This window comes from Neurospora tetraspora (assembly GCF_033439725.1).
Source record: "Neurospora tetraspora strain CBS 560.94 chromosome Unknown B0H65scaffold_3, whole genome shotgun sequence".
NCBI classification, from domain to species: domain Eukaryota; kingdom Fungi; phylum Ascomycota; class Sordariomycetes; order Sordariales; family Sordariaceae; genus Neurospora; species Neurospora tetraspora.
In genome coordinates, this window is record NW_026944385.1 from 75,172 (window position 1) to 90,424 (window position 15,253).

Sequence of the window (15,253 nt, forward strand, 5' to 3'; positions counted from 1 at the left end):
ACTCCTGACTTGGCTTGCCTTGAGATGGCTTGCCTTGAGATGGCTTGCCTTGTGTGCCACGCTGCCATAGACCAACAACCAACTCATATCGGTGCCATGCCCCCAACTTCGAAGGGTGCGAATCCGCCTGGCTCCAAAGTTGGGTGCGTGGCACGGGTACCCGTTGTTGGTTGTTGGTCTTATTAACTTCAACCGCAAGGGACTCGTCGACAGACACGAGGCAGCATGGGCAATGCTACCCCCGTCACGTTCCAGGTTGATTCCTTTGTCCCATAGTGTTCCCTTATTCAGGGATCACGACAAACCGACAAACACAGACCCCGATACGGGAACAAACACTGGCGCTGACCAGTCTTTTCCGGTTCCCAGTATCCTTCAGGCACTCAGGCAGAATATAAGCCTAGCTTGTGCGTGCGGTTGTCAGTCATGGCTGGGTTCCGGGCTACGGAGCCAGCGATAGAGCCAGCGATAGTAGGCATCGGGCAATTTATCGCGGATATTGCCGACCTTTCGCAAACTTCCTGCATCGCTTCTGGCCAAGGCAAGGTCGCCCACTTGACCTGTCCGCCTTGAGGGTCACGATTCAGATCCCCGCGCCTTTGTGGTTTCAAATGCCTTCAAGTGATCCGGTCCCTTCTTGGCTTAGACTTGCACACCAAGAAGACTGACGCCTCAAAGTTGAACCCAACAACCAACAACCTCTGTTGGCCCCAACGTATCTTTCTGCTGTCACCGTCTGTGCCGCGTTACCGTGTCGACTTGTCGCCTTCTCTGCGCTGCCAAGCGAGAAAGATGAGATTCCCATCCAGCTATTACGGTGGCATTAGCCCCAGTCAGCTTTTTGGACGAGGCGACGTATGCACCGAGGCCTTTCCCAACGGAGGCGCCTATTCCAAGACATGCACACCAGGCAACACCACCTGCTGTCAGCTTCCCACAACCCGCCTCCTCTTTTGGTTCACAGGCTTCGACTGACATGTCCCAACACAGGTTATCGCAAAGGACAAAACTTCCCCCGCTGCGTCGACGGCGGAGGAAAAGGGTGGTGTTGTGAGGGGTACGTATCTCCATTCCCACCCCCAATTCCGTCTCTCTCCTCCTGGGCCCTACTAACCGCTCGTACAGAACCGGCTCCAGTAATTGCTTCGTCGACCAAGCCTCCGCCTGCGACGAGCCCAACGCGGTAGTCTGCACCAACCTCGCTCGCGGCGCCAAGAAAGCTTGCTGCCCAAGTAAGAGCAAGTGCGACGATGACTTCAAGGCGAGCGAGCTTGACGTGCGATGCAGGATGGAGTTTGATAATTTGGTGAAGTTGGCAGCTGGGAAGGTGGGGCTAGAGCTGCCGTCGACGGAGAGCGTTACGGTGTCAGCGACGGGCGGTTCGATGACGGCGAATGACCAGACGTCCCGCAGTCCGATGGCGTCGTCTTCTGGGGGCGAGACGGGGATGACCTCGGGCGCGTCCTCGTCAACACCCACGCCATCTTCAGCGTCCCTTACGTCAGGCTTGCCAACGGGCGTGGTCGCGCTCCCCTCCGCCTCTGCCTCCACCTCCGCCTCCGCTTCCAGCCTCCCCTCGAGCACACCCTCAGACACCAATGCAACTGGTGTAACCTCCTTTTGGAGATCCAAAAGTGCCATAGCCAGTGTAACGCTCTGTATCCTCCTCTTCTCGGCTTTCATCGCCCTCCTTGTCTTCGGTCTCCGCCGCCAGCGCAAGAAGGCGGCAGCAATACGGGCAATGACCCAACTGCCACGAGGTGCATATATCCCCGAGCGTCCTGGGTATTTGCCTCTTGAGACTGAACAAAATGCAGCAGAAATGAGTTCGACTCCTGCCCAAGACCGCCAGCGACAACGGGAGGTGGAGCAGCGCGATGGCGAAATGAGGCCGCCGTCGTATTATGCCGCTTGTCCGAAAGGGCAGCCGCCGGGGCGGGACGGGGAGCAGGAGGACGAGGACGAGCTCGTGGAGCTGGATGATACGCAGGTCAAGTCGGTTCTGAACGGGGAGGGGCCGTGAGCAGGTATCGAGGCGAGGGAGGGATGTCGGCGACGGGACCCTGTGGTGCGGTTATTTCGCGCTCGAATGGAGGACGCGATCGAGGAACGGAGACATGTGCAGACGGCGTGATGGGAAGGCAGACGGCCAAGAGCCCTGCAGGCTCAGGGCACGGATTGGCAACAAGTATGGGTTGACATTGTGCGCGGATGGGATCGCGGGTTATTTGGCTGGCGGGTTGTCGGATTACGCAAACTTGGCGCCGAGAAGGTTGAAGGAGAGAAAAGAGGTTCCACGTCGCCGACGCGATCGGTGCGGGGTAGCTGTTCGCTTCAGTGTTAATTATTAATCTTGTTCTTAACTGTGTCTCAGCCTGTTTATGCGAGGTTGCGTTAATGTCCACCATTCGCACTAACACTTAGATCTTTCAGCACTGGTATCCCACCACTTTCTGCACCCGACATCTTGATCAAAATTTCCTTGACTGGTAGACTGAAGGAGACGATGTAAATCACGGACTTGCCCAGACCTCAAAAGACAATGTATCTTTCGCAAGCTGCAGTTCCTTCGTACAATATAATGGGCCATGTTCTTTCCTCGTCAGACTCGTCAACTTGATCCAGTCCGTCATCCGTATTCCTACACTATCTTGACAATCGCCATCCCTTCTCCCTCTTTGCCCCGTCGATCAACACTAGATCAATCTCTCCTCAACCCCTTCCATCACTTTTTGATCCTCTCCTTCCACCCCTTCCCCACGCAGCCATCCATCCATCCTCTCCAGTCTCTCCCACCCTTACACAACCTGCCCATTCCTAACTCTCAACATCATCACGTCCCCCAGCTCTCCCTTGGTATTATCATGCGTCAACACGTACCGATCGCCGGGCTGGTTGTAAAATCCTTTGCGCTCCAGCATCTTGGAGGTGTAGAGCACGGCGCAGGTAGCGGCTACGCCGACGGCGGTGCGGGTTGCGTACTTCCTTTATCATTGCCATGATTTGTTAGCATTCATTGATTACCTGGACAAACGAGGTAGGGGATGGATGGGACGGGAAGGGAAGGGAAGGGAAGGGAACGCCAACGAGGTATAGCAACAATGGGAAACCCGATCAAAGGAGCTTGGAAAATGGGGGTATTACATCCTACAACCCTTTCAGATCTGCTCTACACAGAACGTCCCTGACGGCAGGACGGGTAGAGAAAGACTCACCGATGAATAGCACTAGCATAAGGATACAGCTCCTGCCCACCCGGTCCTCCAAAATCATCTTCCGTCTTATGATGGATATTCTTCTTTTGTCCCTTGGTCACCACCGGCTGGCGAGGGCCGCGGGGATGGAGGAAGGCCAGACGGGGCCGGAGCAGAGTCCGGGTGAAGACGCGGGTTGATAACATGGTTGATTGTTTAGGATAAGTTTGATTGTGGTTTGAATGTGTGTTATGGTTCGGTAGGATTCTTGGAGTTGATTGTTCGAAATGTTGCAGTTCACTTTTGATGATGAGGGAGCATAGAATCCAAAATCGAATACTTGTATTCGGCTGCTAATATTTCGTTTGCGACCATGTCATAGCCAGGCAGATGTCATCGTCCCTTGACATTCGGGAGTCCGTTGTAATGGTGACGTGAACTCTCCGGGACGGGAATGGGGAGGAGGAGGAGGAGGACCGTGTGGCATAATGCTGGGTTGTGTTAGACACAGAACGGACTCCCAACTTCCATATCAAGTAACAAAATACACATCTCCACGACAGCAACACCAACACCCACTTAAAAAAAAAAAAAAAAAAGACAACGAGCAGATCAGAAAGAAAAAGAACATGGCAGCACCGCGAATGGTATTTCGTAAAGAGATGTAGTCCCAAAAAAATTCGAAAAAGAAATGCCCCCACGCGGGATTGAACCGCGGACCTCATCATATCGTAGTTGCACTTTCCGAAGGAAGCTTACGAGTGATGCGCTCTACCACTGAGCTATACGGGCTAACCCTGTTGTAGTTGTTAACTAGCAATGCTAGGATAATCCTTATCAAGCCTCAAACATCTGGACCAAATCACAGAACAAGAGACGTCCCGCCAATCTCCCCTTTAACCAACTTCGCACAGCATCACATATGGCAATGAATCAAGTTTGGTGTATATCAGTCTTATTCGTAGAATATCAAGGCACAGAATAGAGCGGACCACCAAAACATAAAGAGAGAACACATACAAGAAAAAGCCAAACTGCCATCAGACTGCCCGCACAAACCTTGGGCCTCAGCGGGTGCAAACTGCGGTACACCCACCTTACCTTACCGGACCTAATTCCTTCTTCAACCGGCCATGATCCAATTCATCACTTCCCTTTGTTTCGTTCCTTCCTCCTCCCCTTCCTTCATCTATTTCGTCTTCCCTTCGTGTCTTCTTCCTTCCTGCGCGAGTTACTGACCGATTGTCTCACTAGCCCCGTAGCCCCGAGCAACACGACATGCCCGGCCCGGTGCAGCTCTCAAGGTGACGCATCCATCATGTCCACGTCCATGTCCACGTCCACATAAGGGTGAACAGGCCACCAACGCTGCCAAACCTCGGGTGCATCCCCGTCCCCCTCATCCTCACTGGGCAAGTATACCTCGGGGGCGTCCGCCGGCGCAGGCACCAGCTTGGGCGCGATAATTAGCTTGTCGGGGTCCGCATGGCCTTGCTCGTACCAGTCCTTGGCACTAAGTCCCATCTTTTTAGGCCCCGTGGGCCTGATGAACCTGTCCAAAACCACAAACTGATCATTCTCATCATAGGGAGGAAATGCAAAGTCGAAATCTAACCACTGCCCGTTGCTGTTCTTGTTACCAAGGCGTTGGTTCTGCCCAAGAAGCCGCTTGTACTGGTCCATGAGAGCCTGCCACAGCCTCTTGGGGATGGGGTACTTCTTCATGGGTTCTCTAGTTCTCTCAGTTTCGATGGCAATAAGCATGGCCCAGCGGGCATGGTAAAGGGATGATTGCCTCTCGGGTGAAGGCCATGGTCCTAGCCTGTCGGGCTTGCCGAACTCCTCGCTGAACATAGGCGGGTAGATTTTGCCGGGGTCGGTAACATCAGGCCTGGCCAAACCGGCGTTACGAGGCTTGTCCTTCTTGCGACTCCAGAGGAGTGGATACTGGAAGAAGGTACCGGCAGCCAGGGCGTGCTGGCTCGGAAACCAGCGGTTGGGAAAGTCTTCTTTGCTGGTGGTAGCTGTCGGCGCGGATGGAGGCGCTGCATTCTTCTTCATTGAGATTAACCAGTCATACGGAAGAGACGCATGCATCATAATCTCGAGCATGCAAAAGGGCCACAGGGCCGGATGGCGGTGGAATTCGAAAAACCAGAAGGGTTCGGTCCCGGGCGGGGCATTGGTCATAACATAAGGTGAACTCAGATCTCTGGCGAGGACCTTGAGGTAGCTGCTATAGGTCCCGACTATCTTTTCCGCATCGGTACGGTTCCGTTGAAGGACCGCCTGTCTGAATTTGTCAATCATTCGGCGTAGATTCCCAAACGAGTACGGGGTTTTCTGCCACATCCTGTAAGACTGCTTGTACCAAGGCCGTAGGCTTTTCCAGAGCTTTCTGCGGAACTCCATATACTGGAACGTCTGCTCTTCCTCTAGCCGGAACCTCTGCATCTGGTTCGGTACTATCGGTTGGTGACGCAACAGCGACGGTTGCACGTGTCTCCTGGCGTGGTAGAGCCGCATATGGGCTATATTGTTGTACCTTGCCTTACTAAGCACCACTGGTTCAGCTTTGAGCGCGGCTTGCCCGTATACAGCAACGTGAGAATCCCAGAAGCTCTGGGACTGGAACCGGGAACACCAGTATGTAGGTAGGGGGCCCAGCTGAGTGATAACTTTCTCCAGCACACCACGATAGGAACCATCGGACAACTCCTGTAGTTCTTTGCCCTTTGCGCGTTGCGTCGGGTTATCAAGCCACGAGCTTGTAATAGTAAACGCAGGGCCAGCCCGGGAGAGGAAGTCGCTGTCAGGCATAAAGACGTTCAAAGGTCCAATATTTCTGACGGCGTCAAGAAGGGACTGTTCCTGTGACCAGCCCAGTTCCGCTGAGTTCTCGTTCTGGTAAAGCTGCGTGGCATCGAAAATTTCTGGATTAGCAAAAGAAATACGGGTGGACGGTAGCGTCCAATGAGTCAACTTACGGGTTCATATTCCCACCCGCCCCAGCCAGACTTGACGTAGACGTTCGCCTGATAAAGTGCATGCTACGCAATACGGGTTAGTCTACGACTGGAGAAGATTGATCAGGAAGATGGTGCTACTTGCCATAAGCTCGTGTACCATCTAGCACACCCTTGTTAGCTTTAATTTGTATTAACCAAGGTTTTTCGGGGGCGCTCAGGTTCATACTCACTACAAACGCTAAATCGAGCCGCGTGGTGTGTTTGGAAGCAACTTCTTCTGGTGTATTTGAGATGGTGAGCAACGCTTCGAGAAGCATAGTGTTGATTTTGATATCGCTGAATACATCAGGGTCACGCGGGTGTGGAAGAGCGTTGGGATCTAAACGTTTCTGCATCACCGTCCGGATTGCTGCTGTGTCGCAGTAAGCAGATGTGACACCCGTCTTGCTCACACACCCATACTTGTCCAAGTCCCGCGGATCAAAGAAGGACCAGATAATCCACTCTGATAAAAGCTCAACTTGCTGCCATAATCGTTGGGCAATCCGTTGGTCGGGCTGTTTGGGCCCTGTTCCAGCTTCACCGGGCGAAACCATCCGCCGGGGCAAAAAGAAGGGATCATTCTTTCCTGGCTGGAATGGCTGGACATTCGGGATCGGGACCAAGGTTCCCTCCAGCAGTGCGTAAAGCCAATCACCGTAAATGACGTGATGCAGCATCCTGTTGGCCATCTCAATCACGACTCGCAGTTCACCCCAGATGCCGTTATCGTCTACACTCCAAGTTCGAGTATTTGTAGGGCGCCCGTTGGCGTCCTTTTCCAACACAACACCCCGCAAATCATACCAGCGGCCCCGGCGGAAGACTTTGTTCCACTTGCTCTCGTCCACGTTAATGAGATCGATGTCGGGGAATTGCTCAACTGTAACGCTGATGTTGGGAAGTTGCATGATTGAAAGGTCCGTCATGAAGACCTCGTGCCAGTAACTTGTCCCTATGATACCCTGGTTGAGGGAAGGAAGCTCCCATGTTCTGACCCCGTGAAGAACAAGCTGCTGCCACCGTTCGGTAAAGAATAATTCGTCCAGTTGCACGCCCGAGGGCTTCGGTATGGACTTTGGCATCCGGTCCGTGGGTGTAGCCGCCTCCTGCAACGCTCGCTTATGCGTCCACCAAAGGTCTTCAGCGAGGCCGTACGGTCCGTCAACAGTCGGGAATATGGGAAGCAATCCAGAGGAGATGATGCCGTTGCTGTCCTCATGTAGCTTAACCCCCCATCGCTCGAACAAATGATCCCCACGACGGCGCGGAGGAGGTAATTGTTGGTTTGCCATGATGGGTATGCAAAGGGCGGAAGGTGATGTAGACAAGTGTGCGGAAGAAGGTGAAAAGAGCCGAGGTGACCTCCACAACGTGCACGTCGGCCAAGTCGCTGGGAAATTGCGTACTTATGCTTGGATGAGCTGAGGGGCTTCTGGCTCGTTGAGAGAGCTCTGGATAAACAAAGCACCCCCGGATCCAGTAACTCTGTGTTAGCTGTCTATGGCTGCGTAGACAAAGGCACTCCGGACGCGGATGCGGGTAGTGGTTTGTTGTCCGGAAATTGTGTCCAAGTATGGCCTTGTTCGGGGAGGAGCTACGGCAAGAATCTTTTGTCTCGAATCTAAGCTCCAACGCATCCCTGGCAAGCTAGCCGGGTCAAGGCTTTATCCTCGACACCACGAGCATGGCAAGCGCATAATAGGCAGCGCTCAGAAAGTACGGTAAGCCCAGCGCCCACCCGCCGACCTTGACGCCTTGAACCCACAAAGCAGCCATGGTCGGTGCTCCGACCAGCAAGCCTACCGTCTTGACCAGCATAACGATTGAGAAAATCTGAGCTTCCGAAACCACAACAGTGACGTTGCCGGCTGTGCTCATCTCCGGCCCACTGGAATCTGGCAATAACGAAGGTGATTTGAGCAGCGAGTAAGTAAACATGGGGAGTGCGATGCCCATGGCGTAAAGTAGCAGTGACGGTACCAAGGTCCAAACCGTCGAAGCCATGGCTATAGCGACGGCACCCAGAACAGAAAAGACAAGGCATGTTTGAGCATAGCTGATGTTGTGTCCATCGGCCACCTTGTGGCCTTGGATCGTGAAGACGTCCGGGTCCGAGAGGCGTCGAGACTGAGAGGAAGGCAATGGAGAGGACCGGCGCCGACGCAAGATAGTAGGGATAATGAGATAGAGAAGGAAAAAGTTGAAGACTGCCTTTCCCGATAGCAAGTAGCCCACCGAGGTGAACTTCCACCCATATCGCTTAGAGATGTACTGGGCCATGAGCTTGGTGTCGGAGCTGGCCAGGGAGGTGAGGAAGAAGCTAGCAAGCAGGAGCGTGAAGTTGGGCGGGTAGCTGGTTATGACCTTGAAGACGGAGGAGATGCGATCAGAGACGGACTCCTTGAAGCTTGTGATGCTGAGCGTGGGAGGCGAGCGGTAGGGAAGGTCTTGCGGTAACAAGGGCGCAGTCGACTCTTGGTCGTGCTGGCGTCTAGAACTGCCGGTGTTTGATGCGGGAAGGCCGGAGATGACGGGCACAGCGGCGAGAAGAAGGACGACGCCGGCACACAAAGGAAGCCACAGCAGTATGCTCATGGTGCCAGAGGCCAGAGCAGGACCAAGCTGGGCGACGAATATGGCCGAGACTGCATTCACCTGGCCGAAGAAGGTGGCTCTTTGCACACCGTCATGGGTAGCCGTCGAGACCAGCGAGTACACGATGGAGTTGAAGACACAGTCTCCGCCGAGGACTGACGAGAGCGGGCCAAGAGCAAGGGCGGGCAGGGGAAGGGCGTGATCGAAGTAGCCGACCGCGAGGGTCCAGCAGAGCACGAGGATGCGAGGCACGAGGTTGAGTCGCAGGACAAAGGCGTGGCCGTAGCGGGCAGCAAGCAGGACGAGGGGGATGGTCATGACAAAGTCGCCAGCAACCCAGCCCGTCTCCATGAGGCCCATCATGCTACCCAGATTCTGTTGTATGTCGTCCAGCTTGCACAGCTCCTCGGGCACGTTTCCATCTTGGCCAATTGCCGAAGGGTCGGCGTCGAGATAGAAGTCGCGGCAGAGTCTGCGCTCAATGACACGGTTGAGCGGAAGCTGGTAGAGACTCCAGGCGAGATTGACAAGGGCGACCAGTATCAGTAGAGAGCGAATCGAGGGGGAGGAGTTGGTCGTGATGGCAGAGGAAGAGGAGGACCGGGAGGAGGGAGAGGGGAACGGCGTGCCGGGCATCGTACTATCGTATTGTATCGTATTGTACTGTCACCTCGTGGTGATGGATGAAGAAGGTGAACAGACAAGTAAAGTCTCTCTAAGGTGGAAAGATGAAAGGAAAAAAGGTGGTCATGGTTTGTTGTCGTCGTCGTCCTCGAGAGTCCATGAGAGCAAAACAGGAGCAGATGTCCAGGTGTAGCAAGGAGGTGGGAAAGCACTCAAAGTTATTATGCAGATCAGATGTGTAGAGGTACCGACTCGGGTCAAGGTTCCGTCGCGTCGTCGATGAGAGAAACATGGAAGGTGAAATCGACTGGTCAACTGCGGGGATTTTAGTCTGAAGTTGTCTCCATCTCTCCACTCTCCCGCCCGTCCCCGCCTGTCCACGTGCCGGCCCCGCCTGGAGTGCGTGGGCCAACAGGCTCAACAGCCCTCCTCTGCCCCTGAAACAGTCCAAGACAGGGCTTTGCGTATCCGACTTGGAAAATAGTACGTACTACACCCCTAGTCACCTCCTCCCATCCAGAAAAAATATTATAAATATTTATATAATATAAGATTTGTTAGCCGTATACGCTAAAACCAGATATACTACCAGAACATGCGCGCGGTTCACGATACAATACAATTACACTACTATTCTTATGTATACTTTCGTACAACTTTGGTAATAAATAGAAGGTATTTAGACAATACGATTCCCGTTATTTACAACGAAATTACTAATATTTTGAAAAAGTTACCTGTATTATACGAAATTTAATATATGACGACTTATTAAACTTCGCAACCCCCTTCGAGGGACAGCACCACCAGCAGCAGGTCTGTGTGAAGGCGCTCGCGATGATGCAGCAGTGGTATTATGGGTGGTGTGTGCGCGGTTGAGAGGTCTCGTGGGAGAGGGTTCGCGTGAGGCAAAGAGTGAGGGAGCTACGGACGAAGCGCGGGAGATGGAGGATGCAGACATGGCTGAGGTCTGCGAATAGTTTTACGTGCGCGCGCACGGACTAGTCTATTGGACTCTCGCCTATATAGCTAGTCCTCTACGCACACTTCCCTTTTCTCTCCTTTGTACAACAACGCATATCTTACCCTACCCCCAACGGTACCCTCTCGCTCTCTAATAGATATAGTGCTATTATTACAAATTTAATATAGAATTTATCGAACCTATCTACGTTTAATATAGAATTTATTGAACTTATCCACTTAGGTATGCTCAATGTAGAACTTATCGAACCTATTTATAGGGGAAACGAAAACTTATCGAACTGATATATATACACTAAAGTAATTACCTATATAAACGATAATTAGAAGGACTTTACTATAGGAATTAAACTTCACTAGTCTATTAGCAAAATTATTAAATAATTTAGGGAGACTAGTATCAAATATTAATAGGAAGACTAATATTAAGTATTATTAATAATAGTAAGCGGTGCGGTCACTTATAATACTATATTCTATATTATAACTTTTATAGGCTACCCTTTTATAATTTTCACGATTTTACTAAATTAATACAATGGCTGTATACAACTCTTATGTATAAAGAGTTAATTCAGTTGGCTTTAACTCTATATATACTACCCAAAGAGGTAAAGATTATACAATCACGGGAATCAAGAAGCTATACCGTTCTGAGCAGTAGATGTGCGGGGGCTGGAGGTGACTGGGGGTGCGGTACGTATCGTTTTCCAAGTCCGTTACGCAACACAGCAACAGGGCCTGGGCCAGACCCTGCCGTGATGAGATTGCCATGCCACCCAACCAACCCGGACGTGGGTCAACAGTCCAATCGGCGCGTCCAATTCCGCCAAAGAGATTCTCGAACCATTCAGGGGATTCATCATTCCATTCTTCCTCTCTCTCCTGGATAGGTCATTTGCCCTCTTCTTCATTTCATGACAATATCTTTACGATATCCTACAGGTAGCCCACCTCCAACTTCTGTGTCCCCGTTGACGTAGTTGCGCGCGCAGTCCCATTGACCCATTCAACGTTCCGATACAATCACCTACCTAATCTCTACGACAAGGTGCGCCCAGCTTCTCGTGACGACACGCGAGCAGGCAGGATCTTGATATCGCCGGCGATAAATACGTTTGGTAAAAATAAAGTCGAATTGAATCAACAGGGCGCGCCAAAGACCTTCACAGGGACTACCCTATTCGATTCGATTTACCATCATCATGGCGCGACGACCGCACATAACCCTGATGCTCGTCGTCGGCGTCATCCTTTTTGTGTTTACGACCTACATGCTCACCTCGAGTGGCTCCTCGGGGGCGGCACAGCATTCAGAGACTCTCGATTTGGGCAGCGGTAGCGGCAGCGGAGACCACAAGAGTGCTAGCCACGACGGCAGCAAGCCCGCGTTTGGCATATCGGATGACATCCTCAAGGGCGGCTCTATCGCGCCCAAGCTGGAGAATGCGACGGCCAAGTATGTCTACCATGTCCATGCACCGCACCATGCCCCTCTCGCCAGGCATCATTTCGCTAACCGCAATAACCACAACAGAGCAGAACTAGGCCGCGCTTCCTGGCGTCTCTTCCACACCATGATGGCGCGCTTCCCCGAGACCCCGACCGCCGAAGAATCGTTGGCTTTGAAAACCTACATCCAGCTATTCGCGCGCCTGTATCCCTGCGGCGACTGCGCGTCACACTTCCAGAAGCTGCTGAAGAAGTACCCGCCGCAAACGAGCGGGCGCAACGCAGCGGCCGGGTGGGCTTGCTTTGTGCATAATGAGGTCAACAAGCGCCTCAAGAAAGAGCAGTTTGACTGTAACAAGATTGGGGATTTCTATGATTGTGGTTGTGGGGAGGAAGGCGGTGCCAAAAAGGAGGGGGGAGCTGGAGCTGGGGGAGAGGTAAAGACAGGGACAAAGGAGGGAGGGGATCTCAAGATGGATTGAGGGATGAATAGGAGGAGAAGTTAATAGGTACTGTGGGGAGGTGAGAACCATGCATGGACTGCCTGTAGGTGACCTTGAGCGGCTTGTGCCGGTATGCCCATTGAGTCTGGACGGGAATGTCTTGGACATCGCAGGCGTAATACCGATATCGACTGGTGGCCTGTCGCAACTCGGATGAGCTCAACCCGAGGGAGGTTCAGACTCCAGGGCGTTGTGGAATATCAGTTGTCAACGACATGGATTTGCCTGTTTCTCTCCCGCCGCCAGCTCCAGGGCCCTTTGCGACAAAACCGTAGAGGTATTGAGCATCGGTCTTTGTGGTCGCCAACTATGTGCCGTGGTTCGAAAACGTCCACGATCAAAGTGGTTCTGGTCAATGAAAGGACATGGCGAACCTCATTGTTGTCTCACTGATTATACTGTTATAGTTACATAAACCCGGTTAGACAATACCGTATCCTTTCCCGATCCAATTAAAGAACATTGCAGAGAGCCAGACGATGACGTTATCCAATGGAGTCGCATCTGAAGAACATACTGATAAGATAACAGCGATAAGAGCATTCAACACGGCTATCGCACGTGATCCACTTAAGCCAAGCCGTCTGCAACACGCGTGCTTGGAGCTGCCTTGAGCTGAGGGGGCCTGAGCTTCCACTCAACTGGCCGTCCCGCCTTCTGATGGGCCCGCCTCCGCCGCCTTCGAGGTTCACCTGGAGTTGGAGCTTCCCGTCCTCCAGTACAACGAACAACACAGGACTGACAAACCATAACGATTCCACGACTCCACGACTTTGCCCTCTCCATCTACACTACGACGAGCGCCCGACCGACTGCTCACGAGACTGTCCAACATCTTAATTGCGCTTTACGTTGGAACGGCAACAGCTCGATAGCCCCGTCATCATGGAGTTTGGAACTTCGGGCGTGCTCAGCGAAGGTGAGCTCCAACCTCCATTCGGCGTCGCATTCCGTGTCAAGCCATCACCATCACGGGCGGCGTCACCACTAGCTACATGTCAACAACCTACCAAGCCTCTCCGAGTCTCACAACTTCCGGTTGATCGCAGACGACACATGTTAACCGCTATTGTCCCCTACAGATGGCATCCATGTCGACATGGACAGGTTGAAGAAGGGTGAGGTCAAGTAAGTACACCACACTGCGCGCCCATGGTCCCAGTTCCCACCCCACCTATAATGTTGTCGCAAGTGATGCGCATGAACGAATGAAGCAGTCCGCTAACTTCCTTGTCTGTCAATAGCTTGGGTACCTCGATGTAAGCTTCCTCCGACCGTCTGCCCCTCCCTTACGGCCCCAAGCCCCTCGACGATGCGACAGGATCCCCGGTATCCATACGAGAAGCAGCAGCGATGTCTAACGAGCTTGATATAACTACAGCATGGCGGTCACATTCAAGGGCGGTGTTATTCTCGGTTAGTGTCTTCCAGTCAACAGCACTACACACCCTGGAGTCTGTCTCGAATGCATGTTGACACCTTAAACAGGAGCCGACTCCCGTACAACCACAGGCGCCTACATCGCCAACCGCGTAACCGACAAGCTGACCCAAGTACACGACACCATCTGGTGCTGCCGCTCCGGCTCCGCCGCCGATACACAAGCCGTCGCCGACATGGTGCAATACCAGCTGGGACTGTACCACATGGTCAACGGCAGGCCTCCGACGACACAGACGGCGGCTGCTATCTTCCAGGAAATTGCTTATGCCAATAAGGATCGGTTGACGTATGTTTTTGGTGGCCCCCTGCCCATTGCTCCCACACCCACCCTACCCCTTCTTGTCTCTTTGCATTTCCTCTTCTATCTCCCTTCCGCTTCCTTCCCCTTCTATTATCATGCATATGTTAGATTCCCTGCTGACTTTTGGATTCCAACAGCGCCGGCCTCATTATCGCCGGCTGGGACGCCCGCCACGGCGGTCAAGTGTACAACATCCCGCTCGGCGGCTCCCTGCACAAGCAGTCTTATGCGATTGGTGGTTCCGGTTCCACGTACATTTATGGTTACTGCGACGCCAACTGGAAGGAAGGCATGGAGGAAGCCGAAGCCGTGGCGTTTGTCAAGGAGGCACTCAAGGAGGCGATCAAGTGGGATGGCTCCTCGGGAGGTGTCATCAGGATGGTGGTGTTGACGGAGAAGGGCGCGGACAGGCATTTGTATTTGCCTGATTCGGATTACAAGGTGAGGCACCAGTGAGGGATCCCGAAGAATGGGCTGGTGGGCTCGTACGAGGAGGTGATGGTCATCTGTTGGTTGAAAGGGCGGATGGAATATGGGAGGAGACGAGCTAAGGGTCCAATCTCGGCCTTTTCTCGAGAGAGTACACCAGAGAAGGTGTGTTAATACGAAATGATACACAAGAAGACAAGAAAGTTAGACCTACAGCTGGAAGTGGTCCCTTCTATCCCAGAACATGGGGACATGTTTGTCTTCATTCATGTTTATGAACTGGACTTCTTATACTTGGGTAAGGTGATGTTGTTGCCGTTGTGCCCCACTATGAATGAGGCGTGGCGAACGGGAGGTTGGCGATGGGTTTGGTTTGGCGTCATAGTTGTTTGTTACACGAGGTAGATCCAACGGTATGATAATATTCTTTTGCGCAGAAGCTACCGCCGTTCGTCTTTTCGGCAATGGTTTCAGCTATCACTCTATTGGCTTCTTCATATCGTCTACTAAAAGCCAAGCAGATTAAATAGGTAGCCTCGATAAGCGCCAGCGGGCAAGTGAAGAGTTCTACTCCAAGTAGTCAACCTAACTGCCAGCGTCGTTGCTGCTAGCATCCATTGCCATTTGCCACATCACTCGCCAACGATACCAAGCCTGCACATCAACATACTAAAACATACCTATCAGCGAGGTCGGCGGCGAGCTTGTTGTGTCAAA

General features: G+C 52.7%; 5 protein-coding genes and 1 non-coding gene across 6 annotated transcripts; 3 read left to right on the top strand and 3 right to left on the bottom strand.

Moving 5' to 3' along the window:
• Nucleotides 1–792: 792 nt before the first annotated feature.
• On the top strand, nt 793–2,272 carry B0H65DRAFT_569977 (uncharacterized protein; the record flags this gene model as incomplete). The annotated part of the gene is made up of 3 exons (XM_062830431.1): nt 793–925; nt 991–1,057; nt 1,126–2,272. The coding sequence occupies 3 exons, from the start codon at nt 793–795 to the stop codon at nt 2,021–2,023; spliced, it is 1,098 nt and encodes a 365-aa protein (XP_062682407.1). The 3' UTR covers nt 2,024–2,272.
• Nucleotides 2,273–2,499: 227 nt separating this feature from the next.
• B0H65DRAFT_521247 (uncharacterized protein) lies at nt 2,500–3,787 on the bottom strand. The gene is made up of 2 exons (XM_062828745.1): nt 3,216–3,787; nt 2,500–2,985 (listed from the first exon to the last, which is right to left on the bottom strand). The coding sequence occupies exons 1-2, from the start codon at nt 3,398–3,400 to the stop codon at nt 2,799–2,801; spliced, it is 372 nt and encodes a 123-aa protein (XP_062682408.1). The 5' UTR covers nt 3,401–3,787; the 3' UTR covers nt 2,500–2,798.
• A 99-nt stretch (nt 3,788–3,886) lies between these two features.
• On the bottom strand, nt 3,887–3,986 carry B0H65DRAFT_t228. The gene has a single exon. It is a non-coding gene; the product is annotated as a tRNA-Thr (tRNA).
• Nucleotides 3,987–4,135: 149 nt separating this feature from the next.
• Nucleotides 4,136–9,436, bottom strand: B0H65DRAFT_556823 (uncharacterized protein; the record flags this gene model as incomplete). Its single annotated transcript, XM_062830064.1, has 5 exons — nt 4,136–6,107; nt 6,182–6,244; nt 6,306–6,323; nt 6,394–7,567; nt 7,971–9,436. 5 exons carry the CDS (start codon nt 9,434–9,436, stop codon nt 4,494–4,496), a joined length of 4,335 nt encoding a protein of 1,444 aa, XP_062682409.1. The 3' UTR covers nt 4,136–4,493.
• Nucleotides 9,437–11,198: 1,762 nt separating this feature from the next.
• Nucleotides 11,199–12,810, top strand: B0H65DRAFT_460133 (ERV/ALR sulfhydryl oxidase domain-containing protein). Its single transcript, XM_062826513.1, has 2 exons — nt 11,199–11,867; nt 11,946–12,810. The coding sequence occupies exons 1-2, from the start codon at nt 11,614–11,616 to the stop codon at nt 12,340–12,342; spliced, it is 651 nt and encodes a 216-aa protein (XP_062682410.1). The 5' UTR covers nt 11,199–11,613; the 3' UTR covers nt 12,343–12,810.
• A 189-nt stretch (nt 12,811–12,999) lies between these two features.
• On the top strand, nt 13,000–14,998 carry B0H65DRAFT_460139 (proteasome component PRE3 precursor). Its single transcript, XM_062826514.1, has 6 exons — nt 13,000–13,282; nt 13,446–13,491; nt 13,608–13,622; nt 13,745–13,779; nt 13,852–14,092; nt 14,245–14,998. Exons 1-6 carry the CDS (start codon nt 13,249–13,251, stop codon nt 14,561–14,563), a joined length of 690 nt encoding a protein of 229 aa, XP_062682411.1. The 5' UTR covers nt 13,000–13,248; the 3' UTR covers nt 14,564–14,998.
• The last annotated feature ends 255 nt before the right edge of the window (nt 14,999–15,253 follow it).

What these genes read in the sequence shown, in the direction of transcription:
- B0H65DRAFT_521247 (XM_062828745.1), bottom strand. Translation starts at nt 3,400, where the DNA reads ATGTTATCAACCCGCGTCTTCACCCGGACTCTGCTCCGGCCCCGTCTG. An exon ending in TATGCTAGTGCTATTCATCG is followed by an intron (nt 2,986 to 3,215) that starts GTGAGTCTTTCT and finishes GCAATGATAAAG; the next exon opens with GAAGTACGCAACCCGCACCG.
- B0H65DRAFT_460133 (XM_062826513.1), top strand. Translation starts at nt 11,614, where the DNA reads ATGGCGCGACGACCGCACATAACCCTGATGCTCGTCGTCGGCGTCATC. An exon ending in CTGGAGAATGCGACGGCCAA is followed by an intron (nt 11,868 to 11,945) that starts GTATGTCTACCA and finishes TAACCACAACAG; the next exon opens with AGCAGAACTAGGCCGCGCTT.
- B0H65DRAFT_460139 (XM_062826514.1), top strand. Translation starts at nt 13,249, where the DNA reads ATGGAGTTTGGAACTTCGGGCGTGCTCAGCGAAG. An exon ending in TTCGGGCGTGCTCAGCGAAG is followed by an intron (nt 13,283 to 13,445) that starts GTGAGCTCCAAC and finishes TGTCCCCTACAG; the next exon opens with ATGGCATCCATGTCGACATG. An exon ending in CAAGGGCGGTGTTATTCTCG is followed by an intron (nt 13,780 to 13,851) that starts GTTAGTGTCTTC and finishes CACCTTAAACAG; the next exon opens with GAGCCGACTCCCGTACAACC.